Source organism: Miniopterus natalensis, chromosome 2, assembly GCF_054644295.1.
Source record: "Miniopterus natalensis isolate mMinNat1 chromosome 2, mMinNat1.hap1, whole genome shotgun sequence".
In the NCBI taxonomy this organism is placed as follows: domain Eukaryota; kingdom Metazoa; phylum Chordata; class Mammalia; order Chiroptera; family Miniopteridae; genus Miniopterus; species Miniopterus natalensis.
This window is the reverse complement of record NC_142082.1, coordinates 118,310,021-118,333,800: the sequence shown is the minus strand read 5'-3', so window position 1 is coordinate 118,333,800 and position 23,780 is coordinate 118,310,021. Positions and strand designations below refer to the sequence as shown.

Sequence of the window (23,780 nt, the reverse complement as noted above, 5' to 3'; positions counted from 1 at the left end):
CATCTCTCAGGCCACAAAGGAGAGAATGAGCCAATATGAGTCAGTTTACCACTAACATCTCAGGAAATTGTGCTGTGAATATTTTTGTGGGTTTTTTGTTTGTTTGTGTTTTGCTTTTGTTGCTGTTGAAATGATTAGCACAATTTTAAAACCTAAAGAGGACATCAAAAGTGTGTATGTTACTGATGTTGTGAAAGAAACAGTGATCACAGACAATTGAAGAAAAAAATGCTTGTTGATTTGGATAAACGAAAAGCAGCCAGTGGCAATAAGCCAAGATGCTGCTCACTGACCTGAAAGACACCCCTGGAATGAGTGCCGAAAGTGATTCCTTTAAGGCTAGTAGGGGATGGTTCGACAAATTTAAAAGGAATGTTTGTTTATAGATTGAACAGTACATTAGACATGTACTGTATATAAGAAGGGATTAAAGCAGGGAATCATTTGGGGGTCTGGAATGAATTAATTCAATTTACATTATTTCTAATGGGGAAAAATGACTTGCTTTTCAAATAAATTGCTTCTCGAACAGCCTTCTGGAACAAATTAAGTTCGAGAACCGAGGTTCCACTGTATACAGTATTAAAAAGTTGTAAGATACCATTAGCTAGTTAATATCGCTATTAAATCGTGTATTGTGTCATATAGAAAGGTATGACTTATTTCTTAGTCAAGTCAATAGAAGTGAATTGATCCCATCATTGCAACAATGCAGTTGCTGTCTTCTTAGTAAAGACATGACAGTATTTTCTATATCATATAATATGTATTTTATTAAATCTTTCTGTCTGCTGTGGGCTTTTAATGCTTGTTGTTTGGAGGAAATAGTAATAAATCATGATTTCTCTTTTCAAAAAAGCCTGTATTCACTTCCATCTTCAGCACTGTGGGAGATGTGATTTTTTTTCTGAGGAACCCTCCTCCTACAGTTCACCTAGACCCTGGCTAAACTAGAACATGTATTTTTTTAAGCATTGCTGAATCCACACAAAAAATAAAGGGATTCTCTGTGGATCAAGAAAAATCAAAACAAAAGAGTTAAGAGGGGAAGAAGGAGAAAGAGGAATTGAAATCAGAGCAGAGAACTGTGAGCCATAAGGGTACAGAGTCTCCTGAGGTAAACGCCTGTCACGTGAATCCAGACACTAATACTGAGCTTCTGCGTGGTGGGGAGCTGAGCCTGAGGAGTCTGTACTAAACCATGGCCTCGAATGAGATAAAGCAGTTTTCACTCAGCTGCACGTAGAGGCAAAGTCAAATCCTTGGAGGAAATATTCTCAAATTCAGCCCCTTGAAATGTCTGTAGATTAAAATATACCAAATATAAGTTCAAAACTAAATGTAAAGTATGGGCAAAAGTAGGTTTAGTTGTTTGTATAGAAAATAAAATTATTAATAAATAATACAAGAATAAACTTTCACATACAACTGTAAACCTACTTTTGCTCTACCTTGTATGTGTGTGTGTGTGTGTGTGTATATATGTAATGTTATGTATGAATCCCATCTAACCCTCCCCATGCCCCCAGTTCAACTAAAAATATTGAATATTGTTAAATTTTTCTTTCTTAAAAGCATTGAAATGCTGGAAAGATTCTTAGTATTTATCAAAACAATATATAGGAGAATGCAGGAGCCCACAAGATGATGGAAGCACTGAAGATACAAAGGGTATTTGGGTACCATGGCAAACTTGAGCTTTGTTTTTATAGCCCTACAAGGGGTAGGGTACAAATGATAAAACATATACTTACGCACACAGAGGGGAGTCTCATAGGGCTCGTGGGACGTAAGCTCGTAAGTTGAGTCCACAAAGGCGAGGACTAAAGTTAGAGCAGCAGTAGTAGGAATAGTGTAACTTAGAAGAATTCAGGAAACACTTAAGCTTGTTTAAAGGCGTGGGAGATAAAGGAGAAAGGATTGTCAAGGATTATTAGTTTTTTGTTTGGGGCCACTGGGTAGGTGATGGTGCAACTTACATGACAGGAAATACTAAAGAAGGACCAAGTTTTGAACACGTTCAATATTTTTAGATTGCTTTATGTATGAGCAATCATACTTTATAAATACAGACTTGTAAATACATGGAAGTGAAACTATTGTAGCATAACCACATAGGATTTATTTTCTCTTGCTTTCCAGAAAAATCTGTCAGGTAGTAGCTGACATTGGTTCACATGATTTAAGAGTGTGAGGGCCAAGTTGTCTGCAGTTTTTTTGGCCTTTCACTTATGGTTACATCATAACTGCTACTTCTCCAGCCATTGCAGTCCAAATAGAAGGAGAGACGAAGATGGAAGAGCTGCTCCCATCTGAGACAGTATCCTCTAAAGAGCACATTGCAGCTTCTAATGAAACCAAGTTCTGTGAGTGACAAAGGAGAAGAAAGTGAATATTGGTAGGCAATTAGTATTCTACCAATAGAATACTGGGGGAGTATTTATGCATGAATAAGGCACTGGAAGGAGAGTGAGGGATGTAACAACGTGTATACATAGAATGTAATTGTATCCATTGTCTACTTCTTTCTTTTAATAATATAAACCCCTCTTAGTTTTAGTAGAGCAAATGTCACTTAGCCATCACTTAGATGGGAGAGTACATGTCTCCTATGTGAATCAAAATAATGTATGCAACTTATTTCAAAGGAAGCTGCTTGCCCCCATTTTTTTCACCTTTCTTCCCGGCTAAGGTATAGATAGCAATAACCTTGACACCAAAGTTGATAGCCAATTCTTAAGGTTGGCAGAACAGCCCTACTCATCTGGGTCTGGATAACATATTTCCTGTTAGGAGATCAAGAAAGGCTTTATGAAAGTAGTAACTTTCAAATTAAACTTTGTAGGGTAAGATTTAAATAGGCAAAAATGTGGAGAGGAGCCTTCTAAGTATACGGAACATGGCGGGTTAAGGAGTGGCAGATCACTTATTAAAGATGGATGAATACTCTAGTTAGGAAGTAGCCTAACTCATAGGAAGTAGAGAAATGCAATATAAGGTGGAAAATACAGGCAGGAGACAGTCCATAAAGCCCTCATATGAAAAGTCCATGGAAATGAGAACTTTTGAGTAGAACAGTAATATGACCCAAAAGCAGACATTGTCAGGGCTTATGATTCTCAACCATGAGATTCACTGGGACCCTAACAGTGGAGCAGAGGAGAAAGGAAAGTAAACCAGAAATCATGGGACCAAGGCTTTGGGGAACTAACCTAACAGAAGTATTTGCCCCAAAGAAGTTAGCCACCTGCTTACACTGGTATTCAAAAGGTAAACACCAGTCAGATATGAGTTGGCATCTATTATCAAAGGTCTTATTGGAAATTTGAAGCACATACAGAAAGAGTTTCTGACCAGGTGCAAAACTACTCATGTCAGTTAATAAATGTTAATCCTTTTTTTTTGAAATATTTTTTATTTCAGAGAGAGGAAAGGAGAGGGAGAGAGAGATAGAAATATCAATAATGAGAGTTATTGATAGGCTGCCTCCTGCACGCCCCTAACTGGGGATCGAGCCCACATCCTGGGCCTGTGCCCTGACCGGGAATCAAACCTCGATCTCCTGGATCCTAGGTTGATGCTCAACTGCTGAACCATGCCCACCAGACATAAATGTTAATCTTATAATGAGCACTTACTATGAATGAAGCACTATTCCAAATACTTTACTTTTATTATCTCCTTCATTCCTCATGCTACCCCTATAAAGTAGTACTGTTTTTATTTTGCCTATGTTCACATGAGAAGACCGAATCACAGAGAGGTTAACTAACCTGCCTAAGGTCACACAGTTAATAAGTGAAGGAGTTAGCATTTTAGCCCAGTCAGTCTGGCATTAGTCACACTCTTAACATCCAGCCTCCTGTGGAGATTCTGTTAATTTTTAAGACGTCAGTGTTACAGTCCACTGTGTTAGCATTCTGGAATGGGTTCCAGTCTTATCAGAGGACTAGAATCTAAACCAAAACCTGAGACCAAAGCATAGCAGACTCTGTGAGTAAAATGAAGTGAGTAGAGGAAGCTGCACCTTGGGGATACACAAATGCTAGTTCTTCCTGGATACAGAATAGAGGCTAAACATGAAACAGAGGACTAATTCTAACCCTCACCAGTTTTTAAGAATAGTGCTCCTTAAATATGGAAAAGCTTGGTTAATTTGAATTTAGGACCTGGGTAGGGACACTGACTTTTGCAGAGAATGAAACAGTTTTGGGATTGGGAAATCCTCACTAACACTGGGTGAAGACAGTTTCCTAATCTCTGCTCCCCAGCTTCAATTTTGTACCCTATAACTTGTTCACAGGTGAATAAAGCGACCTGGCAGTATTTTTTTTCTCTGGAATATGTTAAGGGTAAGGTGTCTCTGAGTGTCCTAACACATATGGAAGTACTCATCTTTTGTCTTTGGGGCAGCCCTATCCTTAAAGGACTCTATTTTGTGTTAAGATTCAATAAATTTATATACTCATAAGATAAATGTGGCTTCTCCCACATTCTATAAACTAACTTTTTATGTAGATACCAGGTCTTTTGTTTACTAGGGTTAAGATTTTATTAAACTGGCATGATTTTAATAGCTATATCCTGCTTTAATGTATCCCTTTTTTTGCTTTTATAACCTGCAACTTACAATTAACTTCTTTTTTTGTATTCATTTTCTATTTGTGTGGCCCACATGGTCCTCGAGGGAAAGGAGATTGCAAAAGTTTCAGGGTAAATTCTGCATATAATGTAGGAGGCATTTGACTTCTGAAGAGCCACATCTTGGAAAGAAAGAAAATAGTGGTTAACCATACTTAGCATCTAAACCAGAACCTGGGTTTTAATACTTTTAACTGTAAATACTAGCAAATTTATCTAACAGTTGCATAAACAATAAACTCATTAATTTCCTCACATAACCAAGAGTTAGAAGGTAGCAGTTCCAGGATTGGTTCACTGACTTGGTGACATCAGCACACACTGGGTTCACATATGGACTTCCCTCTCATGGCTAAAAGGTGACTGCTGCAGTTATTAGCATCGTGTCTTCCTGAGAAGTGGGAATGTGTTAGAGGCTTCCTCCTCAGTCATTCTCTTCTCTTGTCAAGGAGAGAAAATAAAATTCTGTCAAGATATTTCATAGCAGAATTGTCTCATGTCTCATTGTCTAGACATGGTTCACGGTATAACTCCTAGCTGCAAGGGAGTCTGGAAAAGTGACTATTTGAATTTTTCAGCCTCCATAGTGAGGCAGGCAAACAAGACAGGTATTAAGAACAACTGTCTCACTGTTCAGTAGCTTACTGACAACATCTGCAAAGCATCCTTTTTTTTTTTCTTTTCACCAGTCTCTCCCCTTCCTTTCTTCCTCCTTCTGTCTTCTCTCACTTTTATGTCCTGATTTTGGGAGTTGAGAAGAGTAACATAAGAATACTCTCCAAAAAGGATGATTTTTTCATATGTTTTCTTGCTGTGGTACCTACCACACTATTTAATCAAGGCTGGTTTAGTATTTATCTCTCACAATAGACTCTGAGCATCTTTAAAATTTTTCTCTGAATGCTCGATATTCACCATAATATGTGATATATAGCAAATACTCAATAAAGAAATAACACAAAATTGTAAATTATGAAAAAACTGATTCAGCGCTGGTTAAAACTAAAGAACAAAGGTATTTGATAAGACATCTTGAGATGAAATAATTATGTTGACATAAGTAGTTTGGGAATTCTCAGGGTATTGGGCTGGCTTTGCCCTTCTTAGCAAAGATAAGAAACAGAAGGTTAGAGAAGGTTTACATTCCAGAGGCGACTGGAGCAGAATGATGAAAGCACACTATCCTGGTGAGACAGAGGTCTTATTTAACTTTTAATCTACACAAACTCACATTCCTTTCTAACCATAAATTATACGTCCTTTCTTTGTTATTTCTTGAGAAGAAACCAAAAGCTTCCAAATATTCACCTATTAACTATGAAGTTTTAATTCTCTCCCAAGCAGGTAACCTTTAGCCACAAAACACAATTGACAGAAGGTTGCTTGTAGAAGAAAATTATATTTGTTCTCTTGAATATAGTAATAGTTTCACATTTTTAAAAACTCAGATCCCCATTAAGAAATACATTTTACATCACTATGTATATATATAAAGAGATAAATAGATAAATAGATAAAACTGGTACTGAAATTTTACAAAAAGTACTTACTCTTTTTTAAATTTTTTTTTGTTATTTGTTCTTTGAAACATACTGGCTCTTACAACACAGTGCATGCCGATGTTTTTATTTTATTCCTTTCTATTAAATTTTATAAAATATAGGTCACAGTCCACTAAATTGATTTCATGACCCATTAATGGATGATAGCCAGTGGTGTGATGGTAAATGTTTAATGGTTGGCTCTGCCCCAGAATAAAAGCCCTAAAATCAGCATTTCCTGATTTCCATGGTGTAAATGCACCCAGCTTAGCCAATTTCAAGCTACCAACCTGATGTCACTGAATGCACTGAGATGAGATGGCACAATCAGCTTTTTCTGAAGCCACACAGCCAGCTTCCTCACACCATTGACTGTAGCCCATAGTTAAAATAAATATAAATTTATGTTTGTTATAAGTTAAGTGAACATGCTCATTTAAGCTATAAATTGCTTTATTTGTTAAGTGTCCCAAACAGTGTCTGGTATGTAACAGATGCTGAATATATATTTGTTAAAAGAATGAGTTGTTTTGTTTTGACAAATATAAAAGAATATTTATGTCTTTCTAAGTTTGTTTTTTTCAGTCCAATTTTTCACAAAAGAACTTCAATTTCTGAACTGATTATCACAGGAGTTTTTCAGATTCATAAGCTTTAGAGTTGGAAGAGAAAGTATTTTCTTCATTTATATATATTATGATGCCTACTACATCACCTGTTCATTACTTGAAATTTTTTCTAAGAATTGTAGCCTAAACTTTGAGAAAATAAAAAAGTAACAATAAATTATAATTATATTTCAAAATAATTATTTGACTAAAAGAAAGCAAAGAAAACCAAATGCATTGTAAATGATTGATTATATTTGAAATTAATTCTTTTTAGTGAACTTTCCTTTAGCCTTTCTATAAATCATTCATATTTGATACAGAATCTGGATATCAGGGCCTGGAAACTCCTTAGCAGCTCCTACTAATTTAAAACCAACCTGAAATTAAAAATTAAAATGAACACTCTGGCCCTTGCCAGTTTGGCTCAGTGGTTAGAGTGTTGACCTGTGGTCCATAAGGGTTGTGGGTTCAATTCCCGGTAAAGGGCACATACTTGGGTTGCAGGTTTGAGGGCGGGAGGCAGCCAGTTGATGTGTCTCTCTCACATCAATGTTTCTCTCTCTCTCTGAAAATCAGTGGAAAAATTTATATCCTTGGGTGAGGATTAAAAAATAATACTAATAGAATAAAAAATGAAGACTCTGAAATTGTGAGAATAGAATAGTTGATTTACTAACAATTTTAGACATTGGGACTATCAACAAACATTTATTGAACATAGAATATGCTGAAATTTGGGAGACACTCAAGAGACTGTGAACCTACCAACTGCCCACTTTGCTAGATACCAGGGATTTCTAGATAAAATGATTTAAAGAAATTTACAACCCAGTGGGAAGACAGATAACAAGATGGTTGTAATACAGTGTGACAGGTGCTATATAAATAAGTTACTTTTGGAAGGGTAGAGAGAGTGATACCTAAATGCCCAGTGGAGTCTTAAGAACACCACATAGAAGAGGAGACCTTTGACTAAAATTTTACTTCTGTCTCTGCAGTGCTATAGCCTTGGATAAATCAGTTAATCTTTGTGAATCATCTGTAAGTTAGTGAAAAGAAAGAGGTTTAATTAAATGATCTTGGAGGTCTGTTATGACTAATAATATGATTCTGTGACTTGACTGTAGAAACATGCCTTTTACTTCAGCTGAGCCTCACCTATATTTATTATGACATTTAGGTTCAGTTTTAGTATCTTTTTTTCTTAATTATAGTAGGTTTGCATTAAAAGATACTCTGCTTCCTGTTGTGATTCTGCATTTGAATGATATTGTGAAGTTTTTGAAAATCATTCTTTTAAATCTATGTCAGTGTAATAATGGCCACAAATTTTGTTTTCCCAAAGTTTTATATGCTTAGTTTTTAAGAAGTAAAATTATGTAATAATAATCCATAGTAAATGCATATTTAAGTTTTCATTTACTTAATTTTTAATATTAACAGTTTATTAGTTTGTTCTGTAATTCAATCTGAGACTTTCACAAGCTATCTCAGCTTGAGGAGAAGGCATTGATGTTGTAATCTTAGAGCAGATAAGTAGACTCTACTGTCAGCCTTGTAAATTCAGCTGTTTATTAGCTTTTGTTACAATATAATTTTACTTCTCACCATTCAACTAGGCTTATGTCTCAGAAATGTCCTTGGCAGTCTTTGCACAATTACCTCACACAGACAGCTGTATCTGATCTTCAGTCAGTTGTATGTTTTCTAGAGTATTGGCACTGATTTTACTTATATCATAGGGTATCTTCTTGCTTCCTAGAAATAGTTAGAAATAGAGTTTTAATACATTTTCCCCTTTCTTTAATTTGCACCTCATTATTTTTTGTGACTAATATAAACTGGTTCTTATATTTATTCAGCATTAAAAAAGTTCTCCCTGTGCTTATGATACATAAAAGAAGTCAAGAATGTAATTAAATCTAAAATAGAAAATTAACATAGCCATTTAAAAGAAGTAGTAAAGTAGTGTTTGCTTCAAATATAAAGTAATATAAAATCAAAGCCGATAGAAATTCTTACCAGAAAGTTGACTATGAAATGAATATCAAGCAGACTTTTTAAAAAATTAATTAATTTACTTATTTTTTATTTAAGTATGGTTGCTATGCAATATTATATTAGTTTCAGGTATATATATAGTGATTTGACATTTATATACCTTAAAATGTGATCACCACACTAAGTCTAGTAATCATCTGTCACCGTGCAAACTTGTCACAATATTATTGACTATATTACCCTTCACCCTTTTTGTCACCTCTCCCCCCTACACTCACAGTCCCCTCCCCTCTAGCAGCCATTGTTTAATTTTTGTTTATATAAGTCTGGGTTGGTTTTGTTCATTTGCTTTGTTTTTTTTAGATTCCACATGTAAGTGAAACCATATGGTGTTTGTCTTTCTCTGACTTATTTCATTTAGCATAATATCCTCTCGGTCCATCCATGTTGTCACAAATGGCAAGATTTCATTCTTTTTTATTGCTGAGGAATATTTTATTATATATGTATACTGTATCTTCTTTATCCATTCCTCTATCAGTAGACATCTGAGTTGATTCCATATGTTGGCAATTGTAAATAATGCCGCAATGAACATAGGGGTGCATAAATCTATTCAAATTAGTGTTCATTTTCTTCAGATAAAAATTCAGAAGTGCAATTGCTGATCCTATGTTATATCTATTTTTGTTTTTTGAGGAATTTCCATACTGTTCTCCATAGTAGCTGCAAAAGTTTGTAGTCCCACCAACAGTGCATAAAGATTCCCTTTTCTCCCATCCTTGCCAACACATGTTATTTGTTGACTTTTGATAATAGCCATTCTGACTGGTGTGAGGAGGTATCTCATTATGGTTTTGATTTGCATTTCCCTGGTGCTTAGTGATGTTGAGCATCTTTTCATATGTCTGTTGGCCATCTGTATGTTTTCTTTGGAGAAATGTCTCTTCATGTCCTCTGCTCATTTTTTGAAACAGGATTAAAAAACTAATTTACATTTTACTAGTTTTATATACAAATTTGGATTTATATCCTTTAGAGAAAACGGTCTTGAAAAACAGTTTGCTGTAAATATGTGTTCTCACATTATTTTCCCATGGTGAACAAATTTTAAGCAAGTTGTCTAAATTTTTTTTTACCATCAGGCTGGTACAGTGAGCAAAGTTTTCATAGGAAACAACATTATTTATAATATTAATGTCAAGACTGTCTCATTGACATAATGTTTCAGATGTTCCAGGCCAAGACTAGCATCTTGATAAAAAGATTATACGTAGTCTATAAGAGCAAGCAGAGGAAACTTGTCAAGCAGAGTGAGAAGCACCATAGGGAAGCTGCTATCGCAGCGTTTGTCAGGCCAACACAGTGTTTTCTCTCAGCACCGGACTTTGCTATTCTTATAGCCATATGTGAAAATAGCAAGACAGTAGTATCTAGACTAATTGCATTATGAAACCGTGTTTTAATACAGACATTACTCTATTAAAGTAATGTATACATTTTAAACTGGGTGTTTTGTTTTGTTTTTTTTTGTGTTTTTAAAAAATATATTTTTATTGATTTCAGAGAGAGGAAGGGAGAGGGAGAGAGAGAGACAGAAACATCAATGATGAGAGAGTCATTGATCGGCTGCCTAGCCTGCAACCTGGGCATGTGCCCTGACCGGGAATTGAACCCCGATCGCCTGGATCCTAGGTCGACGCTCAACCGCTGAGCCACGCCCGGCCGGGCTGTTTAGTTTTGTTTTTTATTTTCATATATATAAAATACTTTACATAGTCCCTTGAGATTACATAGCTGTACTTTTAACCAAAGAGTAAGTGAAATACTAATATATTGATTATATAATGAAACTAGAAGTATAAGATAAGTGAGGTCCTCTCTACCCTCTTAGGGAGCTCGTGATCTAGTGAAGAATTCAGAAGGAATTACACAGAACTTTTATGTATGTCTAAGAGTGATATATTCATGGTCCCATAGATCTTAATCAGCTAAGAACATGAATTATTGAAAAAAATGAATGAAAGAAGTAATGAGTGATGAATATCTAAACCAAATGTTATTAAAACTAGAAGAGAGTGTAATTTTCCATGAAGGAAAGCTTTCTAAAAAAGGTGGCATTTGGTCTTCATTTAGAAAGATGAATGAGATAGGGAAAGACATTTTGAGAACTTTGTGGAGAAAAGGCAGAGAGGCTGAAACTATGTTGTATGTTCTGAGTAAGGCAAGTCCATATGGCTATATGACAGAGAGTAAGGAGGGAGTGGGGGGTGAAAATATGAAAAATAAATAGTAAGAATAAATAATAAATTTTCCTTAAAAATGAAACATAGCTGGAAAGAAAAATTAGGGCCAGATTGTGAGAGCTGTGAATGGTATGCTGAGATCTTAGAATATTATTCAGTGGGAGGCAAAATATACTTTGTTCCATAAAAATATCTTTTGTGTGTTTATTTAATGCAAAAGGGTTGCATAAATTCATCTACTTTTTTGAAAAGTAGTATTTTTTGGTCATTAGAAATTAAATTGAACATGGAGCTAGATAGGAGACAGGGAGACTAGTTAGGAAGCAGCTATCAAATTCCAAAGCAAGGATACATTAGATAAGAATTGTAGGAGACAACAATTTACCAGGACTCTTCAAAGATAAACCAACTGACTTGATGACCAGTGGTGGGGAAATGGGTAGAGGGAGGGGCAATAGGGCTAAAGAAAATGGCAAGGTTTTAGCTTCTTTGATTATATATTACTTGGGAAAGATCAGATTTGTGGGTTCAGAAAATGAGTTTGGTTTTGCATATACTTAATTTTGGAAATGTTAAGCAAACAGTTTAAAATTCTTACCTAGAAATCCAGAAAGAAGTTGATACTGGAGATATGTAGGGATTAAATTTAATGGAGTAGATGTTAATTGCCCAAAAAAGAACTTGAAGAGTGGAAACAGAACACTTGCCATAATGTAATATTGAGTACACTAACATTTGAAGGGTAGGTGGAAGAAAGAGCCTTTGAAAAGAAGAGCCTGTTATCAAGACCAAAAGAGAAACAAGTGTTAACAGAGAATTTCAATACTATGAGACTTTCAGATTGGTCAAATAAAATGATAACCAAGATTGATTATTTTTGCTGACTTTAGAGATGGCATTCTAAAGAGTGGGAAGCCAAAATCAGATTGTATTAGTTCAGTCATTCTCTATTCATTAAGTAAACATTTTTTCATATCCTCCTAAGTACCAGGTAATGTATAGCACATAGAGAAATAACTGGGTAGTGCAGAAGTAGAAGTAAATGTTAACTAATTTTTTAGAATCACAGTCATTATAACATTATTCAAGTGTTTATTATGTACTTAGCACTGTTTTAAGCCATTAACTGGATTCTTAAATTTAATACTCAAAACTGTTACAGTAATTTTTCTCTCTTCAGATAGGGAAACTGAGGTGTACAGAGAGTAACTTTCCCAAGATGACACAAAGCTGGTAAATAAGGTGGCCAGTTAAAATAATAAAAACACGTATTGATCAAAGCTTCTACCAAGCAGTGCTAACAAATAGGCTAACAACATAGCATAGCCATGCTAACGAAGAAAAGCGTGCGGGGAGAAGGGGTGCAGAGTTAAAAATTAAATGTGAAATTGCCATGAGAGTATTGGATATAAGTTTTGCTAGTTTGCTATGACAAGTAATTCTTGAGGTTAAGCTACTTGTTTTATAAACATCTATACCCATTGTCACCTATTTTAGCACCTATCTTTTTTTCTACAATAGTAGAGGTTCATTCATTCATTCATTCATTCATTCATTCATTCAGCAAATATATATTGAGTTTGAGATAATGTCAGTGAATGAAAGAAACAAAAATCCTTGTGTGCAGGGAGTTTACATTACATTCTAGTGGAGACCAGGGCAAGAGTGTGTGTGTGGCAGGGGGCACAGGCAATAAACAATAAACAAGTAAGTAAATAGAGAGTCAGGGGTAGCCTCATTAAATGGTGAGCTGTCATCAAAGACTTGAAAAACATAATTGAGTTACCAGGTGGATAGCTGGGGGGAAATCATTCCACAAAAGAGGACGATCTGGTGTGTTTGAGGAATAGCAAGAAGCCAGCGTGGAGGTGATGGAGCATCGCAGGAGAGGAGAGGAGGTCAGAGAGGTAACGGCTTTGCGGGGAGGGTACCGATTATGTAAAGCTGTGTAGGGTATGACAAGTCTTTTACTCTAAGAGAAATGGGGATCAGTCAGGGAGTTAAGTAGTAAGCAGATGGTACACATCAATTAGGATAATTTGAAGTTTATTTACAAATGGATTGTTTACAATGGTACGGGCAAAAGGGAATCATGGGAAATAGTGTAGAAATTGAGGGCTTACCACTCCTGTGTTCAAAGGAATAAGGGGAGGAAGAAGTAACTGGAACCTTAAAGAATGACTTCATGATTGTCCGGCTTCAGAGGTGACCTTTGCTCAGTGGGAGACTACCTCTCAGCGAGGCAGCCAGGGCATAAATATTCCCACCTCCGTCTTTTCTGTCTCCAGGCTCCTGCCTGGACTCGCCAATGGTCAAAATCAGTCAACAACTAGATGGCATAGGAATCAGTTGATACAGTCCATACGAGTCAGCATCCAGAGGGTACCTCTAATGGAATGTACCGTTATGTCCTTTGCTGTGACAGTCTTCCACCTCTCCTCAGACTCTAAAATCCTCCAGAATTCAGCCGGTCATTACCAAAATTGTGTATATTCTGTAACCTCTTCTCAGAAATTTCCTTCATTTTCTTTCTAATCAAAAGCTCTTTCCTAAGGAAGCACACTTCCCATACACCTCAAGCAGTGGATTTTTCTGTCTCACCTCCCTTGTATGATGTAATTAGCCTCCTCATTGCTCCCTCTAGATTGTGTATCATCTGATGCTATTTGAGAAATCACCCCAAAATTGAACAACTTAAAGCCACATAATTTATTATTTCTCACAGTTTCTGTGGGTCAAGAATTTGGGAGTAACTTGGGTGTGGTGGATTTCTTATATTAGATTTTTCCCCCCTGAAAGTAATATACCCCTTTCAGTGGTATATATTTTCCAGAAATACTGTTGCACTTTCAATCCAGTGTTAAGTAGTAATTTTTTTCAGTCAAAATTTTCTTTAGATTATTACTAAGGTAGGGTCTTTCTGCCTTTTTCAAGCAAGTAGACATGCTATTTTCCTGGCAGCATAAGGTGAATTGCAGAGCAGTGATGGTACACTAATTATATCTTTCATTACAAATTCATTGTGTGTGTCTTTTTGGTTTTTGGTTTTTTGTGTGTGTTTTTTTAACCCTCACCCAAGGATATTTTTTCCATTGCTTTTCAGAGAGAGTGGAAGGGAGAGAGAGAGAGAGAGAAACATTAGTGTAAGGGAGAGACATAGGTTGGTTGCTTCCCGCACGATCCCAGGGCCAGGGATCGAGCCTGCAACCAAGGTACATGCCGTGCCCTTGGCTAGAGTTGAACCCAAGATCCTTCAGTCCTTCAGGTGATGCTCTAACCACTGAGCAAAACCAGCTAGAGCCGTTGTGTGTTTTTTAAGTGGAATTCTCTCAACATTTTTGCAATAAGTTGACTTTCATCTCCTCTTTCCCAGTATTACAAGTTAGTTTTTTTTAGGTATTTGGCTGGGATATTACAAGTTGGGAAATTGCTAGTTAATTATCATTTTAAATTATAAGATAATCTGGTATTCTGTTTTTGAGGATTAACTATATCCTGTTGGAAGCCTGGTTTGTTTCTTTGGTGTTTTGTTTTGTTTTGTTTTCTTCCATTAAATCTTTGCCTAATCTAATGGCTTGTTTCCTCATTTAAGTCTCTGCTCAATTATTATATCCTTGATGAAGCCTTCTGTATAATTAGGACAGATCTATTCACCTAGTGTACTATGAATGCCTTGTGGGTGTTCCTGAGATAATGGCTTCCTGCATCCCCTGGGTTTTGCCTCAACAGAATCATCATATTCTGTTTATTCCAGTTTGACGTAAAACTTTGCCATATTCCGAGAGTGCTGAGCTATAAAAAGTTTGGAAAGCATTAAATTAAGATAAAGATTTAGATGTGAAATGGCTCAGACTCAAAGTAACAGCGACAGAGGGATATTTTTCTTTCTATACAGAGGTAGGTGATTAGAGCTAGATGGGAGCTCTGTACCAGAAAGTCTTCCGAGAACCCAGAATTCTTCTGTCTTGTTGCTCCACCCTGTGCCGCTCTTGTTTACATGGCCCTAGTTGTCTTGCCAGTGTGACCAAAGGAGAGATGAAGGGGTGTGGAAAGTGTGGGGGAAAGAGCATGCCCCCCCTCTCTTTGAGCATATGACCTAGAATTTGCACACATCATTTCTTCCCACATTTAGTTCGCTGAAACGCAGTCTTGTAGCTATCCTAGTGGCTGATGGAGTCTGGGAACTGCAGTCTTTAATCTGAGCAGGTGAATAACCAGCTAAAGATTCTGTGCTATGTTACGACAAGGAACAAGGAGAAAAAAGATGGAGAGGAGGAAGAACTAGCTGTTTTATTGATTAGCACTTTTCCTAAACACCCTGAATAAATAGCACAGCCCACCTCTGTAACCCTTTACCCTTTACAGTAATGTCTAGGTGTTTCTCTTCAGAAGAAAATTAAACTTATAGTAACCCATTCATTTAGAAGTAATCATGTCTCAGTTAAATCATAAAGCCTTCAGTAAAACTCAAGCCACTGTTTCTAGTCATCTTGGAAACAGAGGAAGTGGTCCAGAGTCCCTAGGACCTGGATAAGCTTCAAGGGCTCCATGAGTCCTGTGCACCTGTAAGTGAAATTGTTTATGTAGCTTGGTGGTTAAGAGTATGGCCACCAAAATCAGACTTCCTGGATTTAAATTCAAGTTGTGCCATGTGCTAGATTTGCAGCTTAGGCAGGCAATTTACTTAACCTTTCTGTGCTCGGTTTCCCTATCTGAAACATGAGAATAACACTATACCTGCTTCATAGAATTGCTATGGGGACTAGTTAATACATTTAAAGTACTTACAGTAGTGCTAACAATATTAAACTCTGTGTCAATAGTAGCATTATTTCTATTCCTGGGAGGTCCATATCTTCCATCTGATTATTAGTAGGGTCTATTATAAATATTAATTTAATACCTGAAAGAAACCATTTTCACAGGCTTATGATCTCCATGAAATTTAAACTTTCTCTATTTTAATCTAAAGTCATCTGCTCCTTCATAGCACAAAGGTTTATTTAATGGAACTTAACTCAGTATTTTCTTTTAAAGTGTTCTTGTTTTCAAGTTTTTAGTTCTATTTTACTTTTTAACCTAATAGAAAAATTTTATTTATCACAATTTTCTTTTAATTGTCACAATTTTGATAAAAGGTAAGCTCTTATTTTCCAAGCTTTCATTTAAAATAGAAATTGGTTTCTTCTCCTTTTCAAAAACTCTGTAATTAATAGTTCCACATAAGGGGTTTAAACATCAGCAAGTTGCATATGTAACTCTATGTCAGTTGGGCAGCTGATACATGTTATTAAACAGTGAATGTTGATTTTTGTTATTGTTACTTGAACCATAAATGCAATTGAGCCAAATTGAATCACAGTTGAAAATATTACAGCCTCTTAATATGATGAAAAAAAGAAAGGCCTATACAGCTGTTCTTTTTTTGTAAAGTGAACAGTGGCTGAAAAAAATTGATGTTTCAACATTGTTAGAAGTGAATAACATTGTTCTATAATAAACTGCCAAATGTCATATTTGATAAATCATTTTTTTACAAAGTCTGGTCAGCAATAAATATTCAGTATCTCATTACTTATCTGCAATATGCTGAACATGAAAAGTATTTCTATTTTAAACTGCTTTTGCTAAATCTTACAGAAATACTTTTGGCGAATTGGTTGGTTTCAAATTGTTGGAACTTAAACATCAACAGCTGTTGTTGAGAAAATACCATTTTCATAACATTAATATGCTTTCAATTAACAAACTGGAATGAACTGTTAAACATTACCACTTCCTTGTTGAACTACTGTTTGACTCTCTCAGTGACTGATTTGCTTTCTCAGTAGATTATTTACTTTAACTGAAAGAGGAAGAATTTTATTTAAATAATCCATGTTTTTCTCCATCTGCAGAATGTACCCAAGAAAAGTGGGGATTTCCAATGTGCCACTATTTAAAGGAAGAGAGATGGTGTTGTGGTCGTAATGCCAGAATGTCAGCGTGTTTGGTATGATTGTATTTTTTTTGGACTAAGAAGTTTATCCAGATGTTGCAGAATGTATTATTTTTTACTAATACCATGCATTAAATGCCAAATTTTGCAGAGCATCATCATTGATGCTTTTTTGCATTTCAAATTATGGAATAAAAGGACTTTCCCTTCCAACATTATCCACTCTACATGCAGTGTGGTAACAATTTATAGTTGTACTATAATTCTGTATTACAGTGCTTAATTTTTTACATATAATTACTTCAATTGTTACATAAAATGTACCAGCTACCAAGTCTTAAACAGAGAATTAGTTCAGTGCTCTCTCCACAGCTCTGTGGTGTGTTTGTGTTTGTAGCAGATCATTTTTAATTTTTATAGAATGGAAAAAATATTATTAAGCTACTGGAATATAACGTAACTAGTTATATAAAACCTTTATTTTGCCGGATTTGTCTAGTGTCCTTAGACCTAGAAAACTTTCTCCCGTGGTCTTCCCTGTTTTGGTGCTATAATGGTTTACAAAAGTACAGATGCAAGTTAAACAGTGTATTTTTTTGTCACCTGAAATCTAAAATATGGTTGATTAAATAATGGAATTAATGTTCAACACCAAGGTGAATTGATATTATAGGGCCATTATATCTATGGTAGTAACATTGCAGTATAAAAAACAGTGTACCAGTGTCCTAGGTCATGTATCCCAGAATTATCTTAGAAATCTATTTATGCTTAAGTAATAATTTACTTTTACAAATCCTCTTAAAATACTTCTGTGTGAATTTGTCTTACCCTTTCATTATATCTGTAAATGATACTTGTTTAACTCTTGTTAAAGTGACAGGTCATTCCTGGAATGACTTGGTTCCCAGAATGCTGGCAAACAGGCTTATACTTATACCATCAGGCAAGAAATTGAAATAATCTTTTAATTTAGGGATTCTGACTATCCTAAGAGTAAAGACCTAAAGATGTTGGCACCAGGGATTTCACAATGAAACAGGACAGATCTCACCTTTATGGTGAGGCCCACAATTAAGAGTCCTCGCTCATAAGCACAATGCTTCCACAAAGGTTTGTGATACCCCATTTTAATTATCAACAGACAGCTAAGAATCACTAGTTGTCTAAGAAAGTCTAACATGAAAGAATATAGACCCAATAAACAAATAGGAAAAAAAGCAACTTAGAAGTAATGGACACTATCCAAAAGAAGATAACTATTAATGTCCCAAAAAGAGATAAAAGAATATACTGTATACACAAAAAAGGAATGTTTGCTGTAAACATAGATATTAAAGAACCAAAAAGTAGAGTTTTGGGGGGAAAAATTCCAAGGTATAGAATTTGTAGACCACGCTGCATCCAATGGGATGCCCCTCTCCTTAGCTTCATTCCAGTTCCTGCCCATCTTGACTTTTTTTGATGCTGGAGTGATCTTGAAAAGTGTAAGGAACATTTCTTTTGGTGCATCTTGTTTTATTGCCTTTTGCTCTACAAGTGATCTGTTCCACAAATATTCAAAGCTTAAGGAAGTTTTTTTGGTGTTTTTTTAAATACCTTTTTGGTGATACTTTCAGATAAATTGTTAAGGGTATTAACCAGAGACAAAATTTTAATTCAATTAATGCACTCTTGTCAGCAACAAAACTGCAAAATATTTTAAGTCCATATAAACTGAATACTTGCTATGTTTTCTTATCTTTATTTATTGGCCAAGAAAAATATTAATGTTTGTATGAAACTTCTTAGCGCCTACGTGATTGTCTTTTATTATATAATCAAAGTTTATCATTTGTATTTCTAAAATAAACTCATCAGCAACACATACCAAAAGTAGCATTGTGTGGTATGTGATATTTTTATTGACATCAAATAACTTATTATTAAACACTCTTGTTTCTTTATTCAGTTCAGCCTTTTAGCAAAAGCCGTAACAAAAATCTAATCTGAAATTAGCACAAGTACTATAAATGGAAGGTCAAGTCGATGGGAAAAGTACATATTTTCTAAAATAATTTCTGTAAAGCAAATTTTCATACAGTGGACTCTTCTTCCCACTGAGTCTACATGGTTATGAAGCATGAGAAGTAAGTCAGTTCAAGGAGCAAGTTTTATGTCCCTGCTTAACTGCTAACTAGCTATGTTACTTTACCTCGTCAACAACCTTGTGCATCTGCAAAAATTGCACTTAACAAGCTATTTTGTAAATTATCCTTCAGTTTTAAAAGTATATGATTCAGCTATATCTGAAAAGTATTCTTTATGGAAACAGATCTGAAGCAAATATGGGTATTTTAAATTTGAATAGGAAGTATATGCAGATCCCTTATGTTTTGGGTACTTTATGTTTGAAATATTTTCTAATTAAAATTTTAAAAATATCAGTTAAAATATTTTAATATAATTTAGTTATAAAACTATGCGAGTGTGGAAATATAGGTCTCTAAAAAAATGAAAGTTTCAGAAGGCTCTATTCCATATTTAAATTATGGCAAATCTTTCATATATATCTTTTATGTATTGGGTTAAGACTATTTTTTAGAAATATTATTAACTTCTTGTAAAAATGTTTTGGATCTTAAGAAAATACAAATTTAAAATCAGCTACATACAAAATTGTAAAAATATGTATTACTTTCTCTTTTACCTGACACTTGATCATATAAGAATTTGAATTGAATTTGTGGACCATGCAGACCAAAAACATACATACTTTTCTAAACTAAACATTCACCTATAATCTGTTCATTTTTGTTTAATGAAAGATGCATTCTGTGTTTATAAAAAATTGAAAGAAAGCCAGCTAAAAGTAGTATATAAATGTCTATGTATATGCATAATAATAGCTTTGCATTTATCTGATTGTTTTAGCTACCATAAAAGTGAGCCAAGAATATGTCATTCTTTTCTGTTTTCTAATGCCTTCTAAAATTCAAGGAGTGTATACAGTTGGGGTGTGTGTGTGTGTATGACACACATACATTCTAAATCAGCCCTAAATTATATAAGTATACCAGTTAACATTCCTTAATGATATTAACACTTTTAAGTGTATAAACATGTTATCACTTAATTAATCTTTTTAAATGTCACTTTTACAAGCCCTTATACAGTGTGTTTATCAGTCTTATATGATAAGACTAAATATATCCGCAGTCTTTGTCTTATTTTTTTTTTTTTTCTCCTTAAAGGCACTGGAGCGGATTGCAGTTGGCCAAGGGGTAAGTTAAGTGTTTATCTGATTCAGCTGATGAACACGATAGTTTTCTCTTAAGTGCTCCTCCTACTTGACCTGCTGATGAACTTAAAATCTGGTGGGTTTTAATAAATATCATCTCTTTTTGTCACCTCTTCAAATTATATTTTTTCTATAAGTTTAGTTTAAAACATAAGTGAACTTTCAAAAAAAGTAAATTGAACTTTTAGGAAAACTTCCACATTATACTCTTGTACTAATGTCTTATATCTTCATAGTGTACTAAGCAGTCTTCAAATATTTCCAAAGACTTCTATTGCTGACTATCAGGCTTTTAATGGGTTCAGTTTAAGCAAGATAACCAAGGTAGAGCATTCAACTTATTTTTTAACTATTATCCAAAACACATATTTCTTTTTTTTTTTTTTTTAATATATCTTTATTGATTTCAGAGAGGAAAGGAGAGAGAGAGAGAGATAGAAACATCAATGATGAGAGAGTCATTTATAGAGCCCGCAACCCGGACATGTGCCCTGACCGGGAATCGAACCCCAATCGCCTGGATCCTAGCTCGACGCTCCACCGCTGAACCACATCCGGCTGGCCAAAACACGTATTTCAATTGGATATTTTTAACGTTTTTCTTTATTGACTTGATTAGGCATTAGTTACAACAGCCAAATAGATTACACACAGAAACAGAAGTTAAATGTGGCCCCAAAATATCCATATAATTTTCTTATCCTCCACCTTAAGATTTTATGAAACATCATAGGAACTTTTTTTTTAATAAATATATTTGATTGATTTCAGGGAGAGGGGGAGAGAGAGAGAGATAGAAACATCCATGATGAGAGAATCATTGATTGGCTGCCTCCTGCACTCCCCCTGCCTGGGGATTGAGCCAGCAACCTGGCATGTGCCCTGCCCGGGAATCAAACCTCGATCTCCTGGATCCTAGGTAGATGCTTAACCGCTAAGCCACACAGGCAGGGCCATGCTAAAAACTTTTAAAGTTATTTTTAAGAGTTCATTTTAAACTTTTCACAAGATTTTTCTTGTTGAACTTAAATTTTAGAAACCTCTCTTTTGCTTCTCTTCAAGGATCATTAATATGTTAGTTTGAATTTTTTAAATAATAATTTTAAAATAATGATAGCAACAAGTATCATTTACTAAGTGCTTACTCTGGACCAAGCACAATACTAAGAACTTTGTTTTTAAATGTCACCATCTAAAAATTGATAAAAACTGATTTTTTAAAAGGCATTAGAGCATATTGTTTGGGCTTGGGCTTTAGTCTCCAATTATGGGTTTGCATTTTATCTTCATCAGTTACTCATTTAGTGACCTTGGACATGTCATAATTTCTCCGTAGATTACTTTTTTTATCTATAAAATATGAATAATAATAATAATGGGAACGAACAGCAATAATACCTTCAGAGTTGTGAGAATTAAACGAATGAAAAATGTAAAATGTTTAAAACAATGTCTAGCACATGGTAAGTGCTTAATAAATGTCAACTGTTGTTACTCTTATAGGCCATTAATAATTATGATTATGAAAATAGTTAAATCTAACACAGAGGTTACAAAGCACTGTTCAGTTTTCTTCATCACCTGAAGCATACTGCATACGTAGTGCTGTGACATAGGTACTACCATTATCCTGTGATGCATCTGAGGAAACTGTTAAGTAGTGAACACTGAGATTTGAATCTGACTCTGGAGCCCAAGCTCTTAACTCCTATCCTGCATATCAACTTAGTCGTTCCATAGGAGCCTGGAAGAGGAAAGTGCCTTTGTCATAAATGCCCAGTGCATTTGTGTGGTGGTTTTCCATTTCCCAAGTACTTGCTCATGCTTACAATCAATCTTACGAGTTGGGTATTACACCAAACTTACATAACATGATACATAGCAGAATTTTAATAGTGCATTCCAGCTCCCTTAATTAATTGTAGAGTCCTGACTTCCAGTTTAGTGCCCTTTCCATGAGACCTGTAAAATGAATGTCAAAAGTATATATATATATATACTTTAATGGTGCACTCTTTCTGCTCCCTCTTATTTTAACATGCATTAAAGTGTTAAGTTGATTTATCACTTGCGAAGGAAAGAAAGTAAACTCTGAGCCACATCCAGTTTATTCCTGGAATGGTCAGGCCCCGGCTGCTTAACTGTTGACTCCCTCCCCACTTACCCCCATCTGTATTTACCAGGATAGATAGTCCTAGTTATTCCAGGAATGTGCATTTGAAGGTACTTCATTACTCTCTTCCCTTCCTCTTAGGAAACAGCTGTAAAGCTCTTATTTACTCGGGGGATGATGATTTATTCTATCCCGTTTGTAGTTTTTTATGTGTTCCATTTCTTTATGTTCTCTTGTTAAAACACATTTCTTGGTCTTTTTTGTGGTTTTTCCATAATCGGTTTTTAATAACAATATAAATATAATATTTCTAAATTATCTTGATACAATTTATGTAATTTTCAAAAGCATGAGAAAGCAAAGCTTTACCTATTTTAGGAGTTTCATATAAAAGTCACATAAAATTAAAGTTTCCCTCTCTTATGCCTAATCAAATTAAGAACTCTTTAAGCCACTTATAATACTAATACTAATAATATATTTCCCAAAATCCCTTGAATTTTAATAGAACAATGTAAGAGTAGGTATTAATATATGGAAAGTGATTTCAGCATTTTTGTGAGAGAACTAAAGGGATTTGGGGGAAAGTGAAGGACAGATGACAAAGTAGAGATTTGGGGTGCTGCAGAAATGAATTACTTAGAATGAAAAAATGGAAAATATATCCAAAGATGGGAAATTTTGAATGAAATGTTTTGTAGCATGAATGTTTAGAATATGAAATGTTCTGGGAAAGTTGAAAAATCAGACTTTTTTGTCACAAGTCAAAGAGTTGTATTTGGAAAATGATTTTATATAAGAAGTGTGCCTTTTAAAAGTTATAAATTTTAGTGTGGGCACTCAAGTATGTGTGCATATCTGCTTTCAGTGAGTTATTGTTGGAGTTGAGATGGGGACTGTGGTATTCCTAACACCATTTCCTACTAGAATCACTCTCCCACTCCCACCATCCAGAAAAGATATATATGTTCAAAATGCTCTATCAAGATCCTACTAGACAGACATTCTTTAGTGACTTAAGAAGGTAGTACCATCAGGCGAAGACCTAAGAAATAATGGTTAACCTTCAACTCTTAATTTGCGGTGTTTTGAGTCTCAGCATCTGTGGTTCACTGTGTGGAAACTTGATATTAGATGGGGGAGGGAGACAACAGAATAGGTTTTCTGCCTGAACACACAGGCAAAATTTATCTTGTGCTAAACTCCATCTGAATCCAAACATTCCAGTTGTAAACATGAAAATAGCAATTTGGGGCTTTGAAGGAACATAGGAGTTACAAAAGAGATAACTCAGTGAATTTCACTGAACTCTTATCTTTAAAACTTTATCAGACATTGAACAGTTTTTAGATTTTACCTTATTTGACTTCTCAAAAGCATTTAATATTGTTGACCTCCCTCCATACTTG

The 23,780-nt window shown here is 35.0% G+C and overlaps 1 protein-coding gene across 2 annotated transcripts in view; it reads left to right on the top strand.

The window, feature by feature from the left end:
* METTL25 (methyltransferase like 25) overlaps window positions 1–23,780 on the top strand; it is a 91,452-nt gene that overhangs the window by 37,135 nt on the left and 30,537 nt on the right. For both annotated transcript variants that reach the window (XM_016199425.2, XM_016199426.2), the window contains exons 6-7: window positions 16,938–17,032; window positions 20,212–20,241. In XM_016199425.2, coding sequence (XP_016054911.2) covers window positions 16,938–17,032; window positions 20,212–20,241 — 125 coding nt within the window. The remainder of the gene's footprint in view (window positions 1–16,937; window positions 17,033–20,211; window positions 20,242–23,780) is intronic.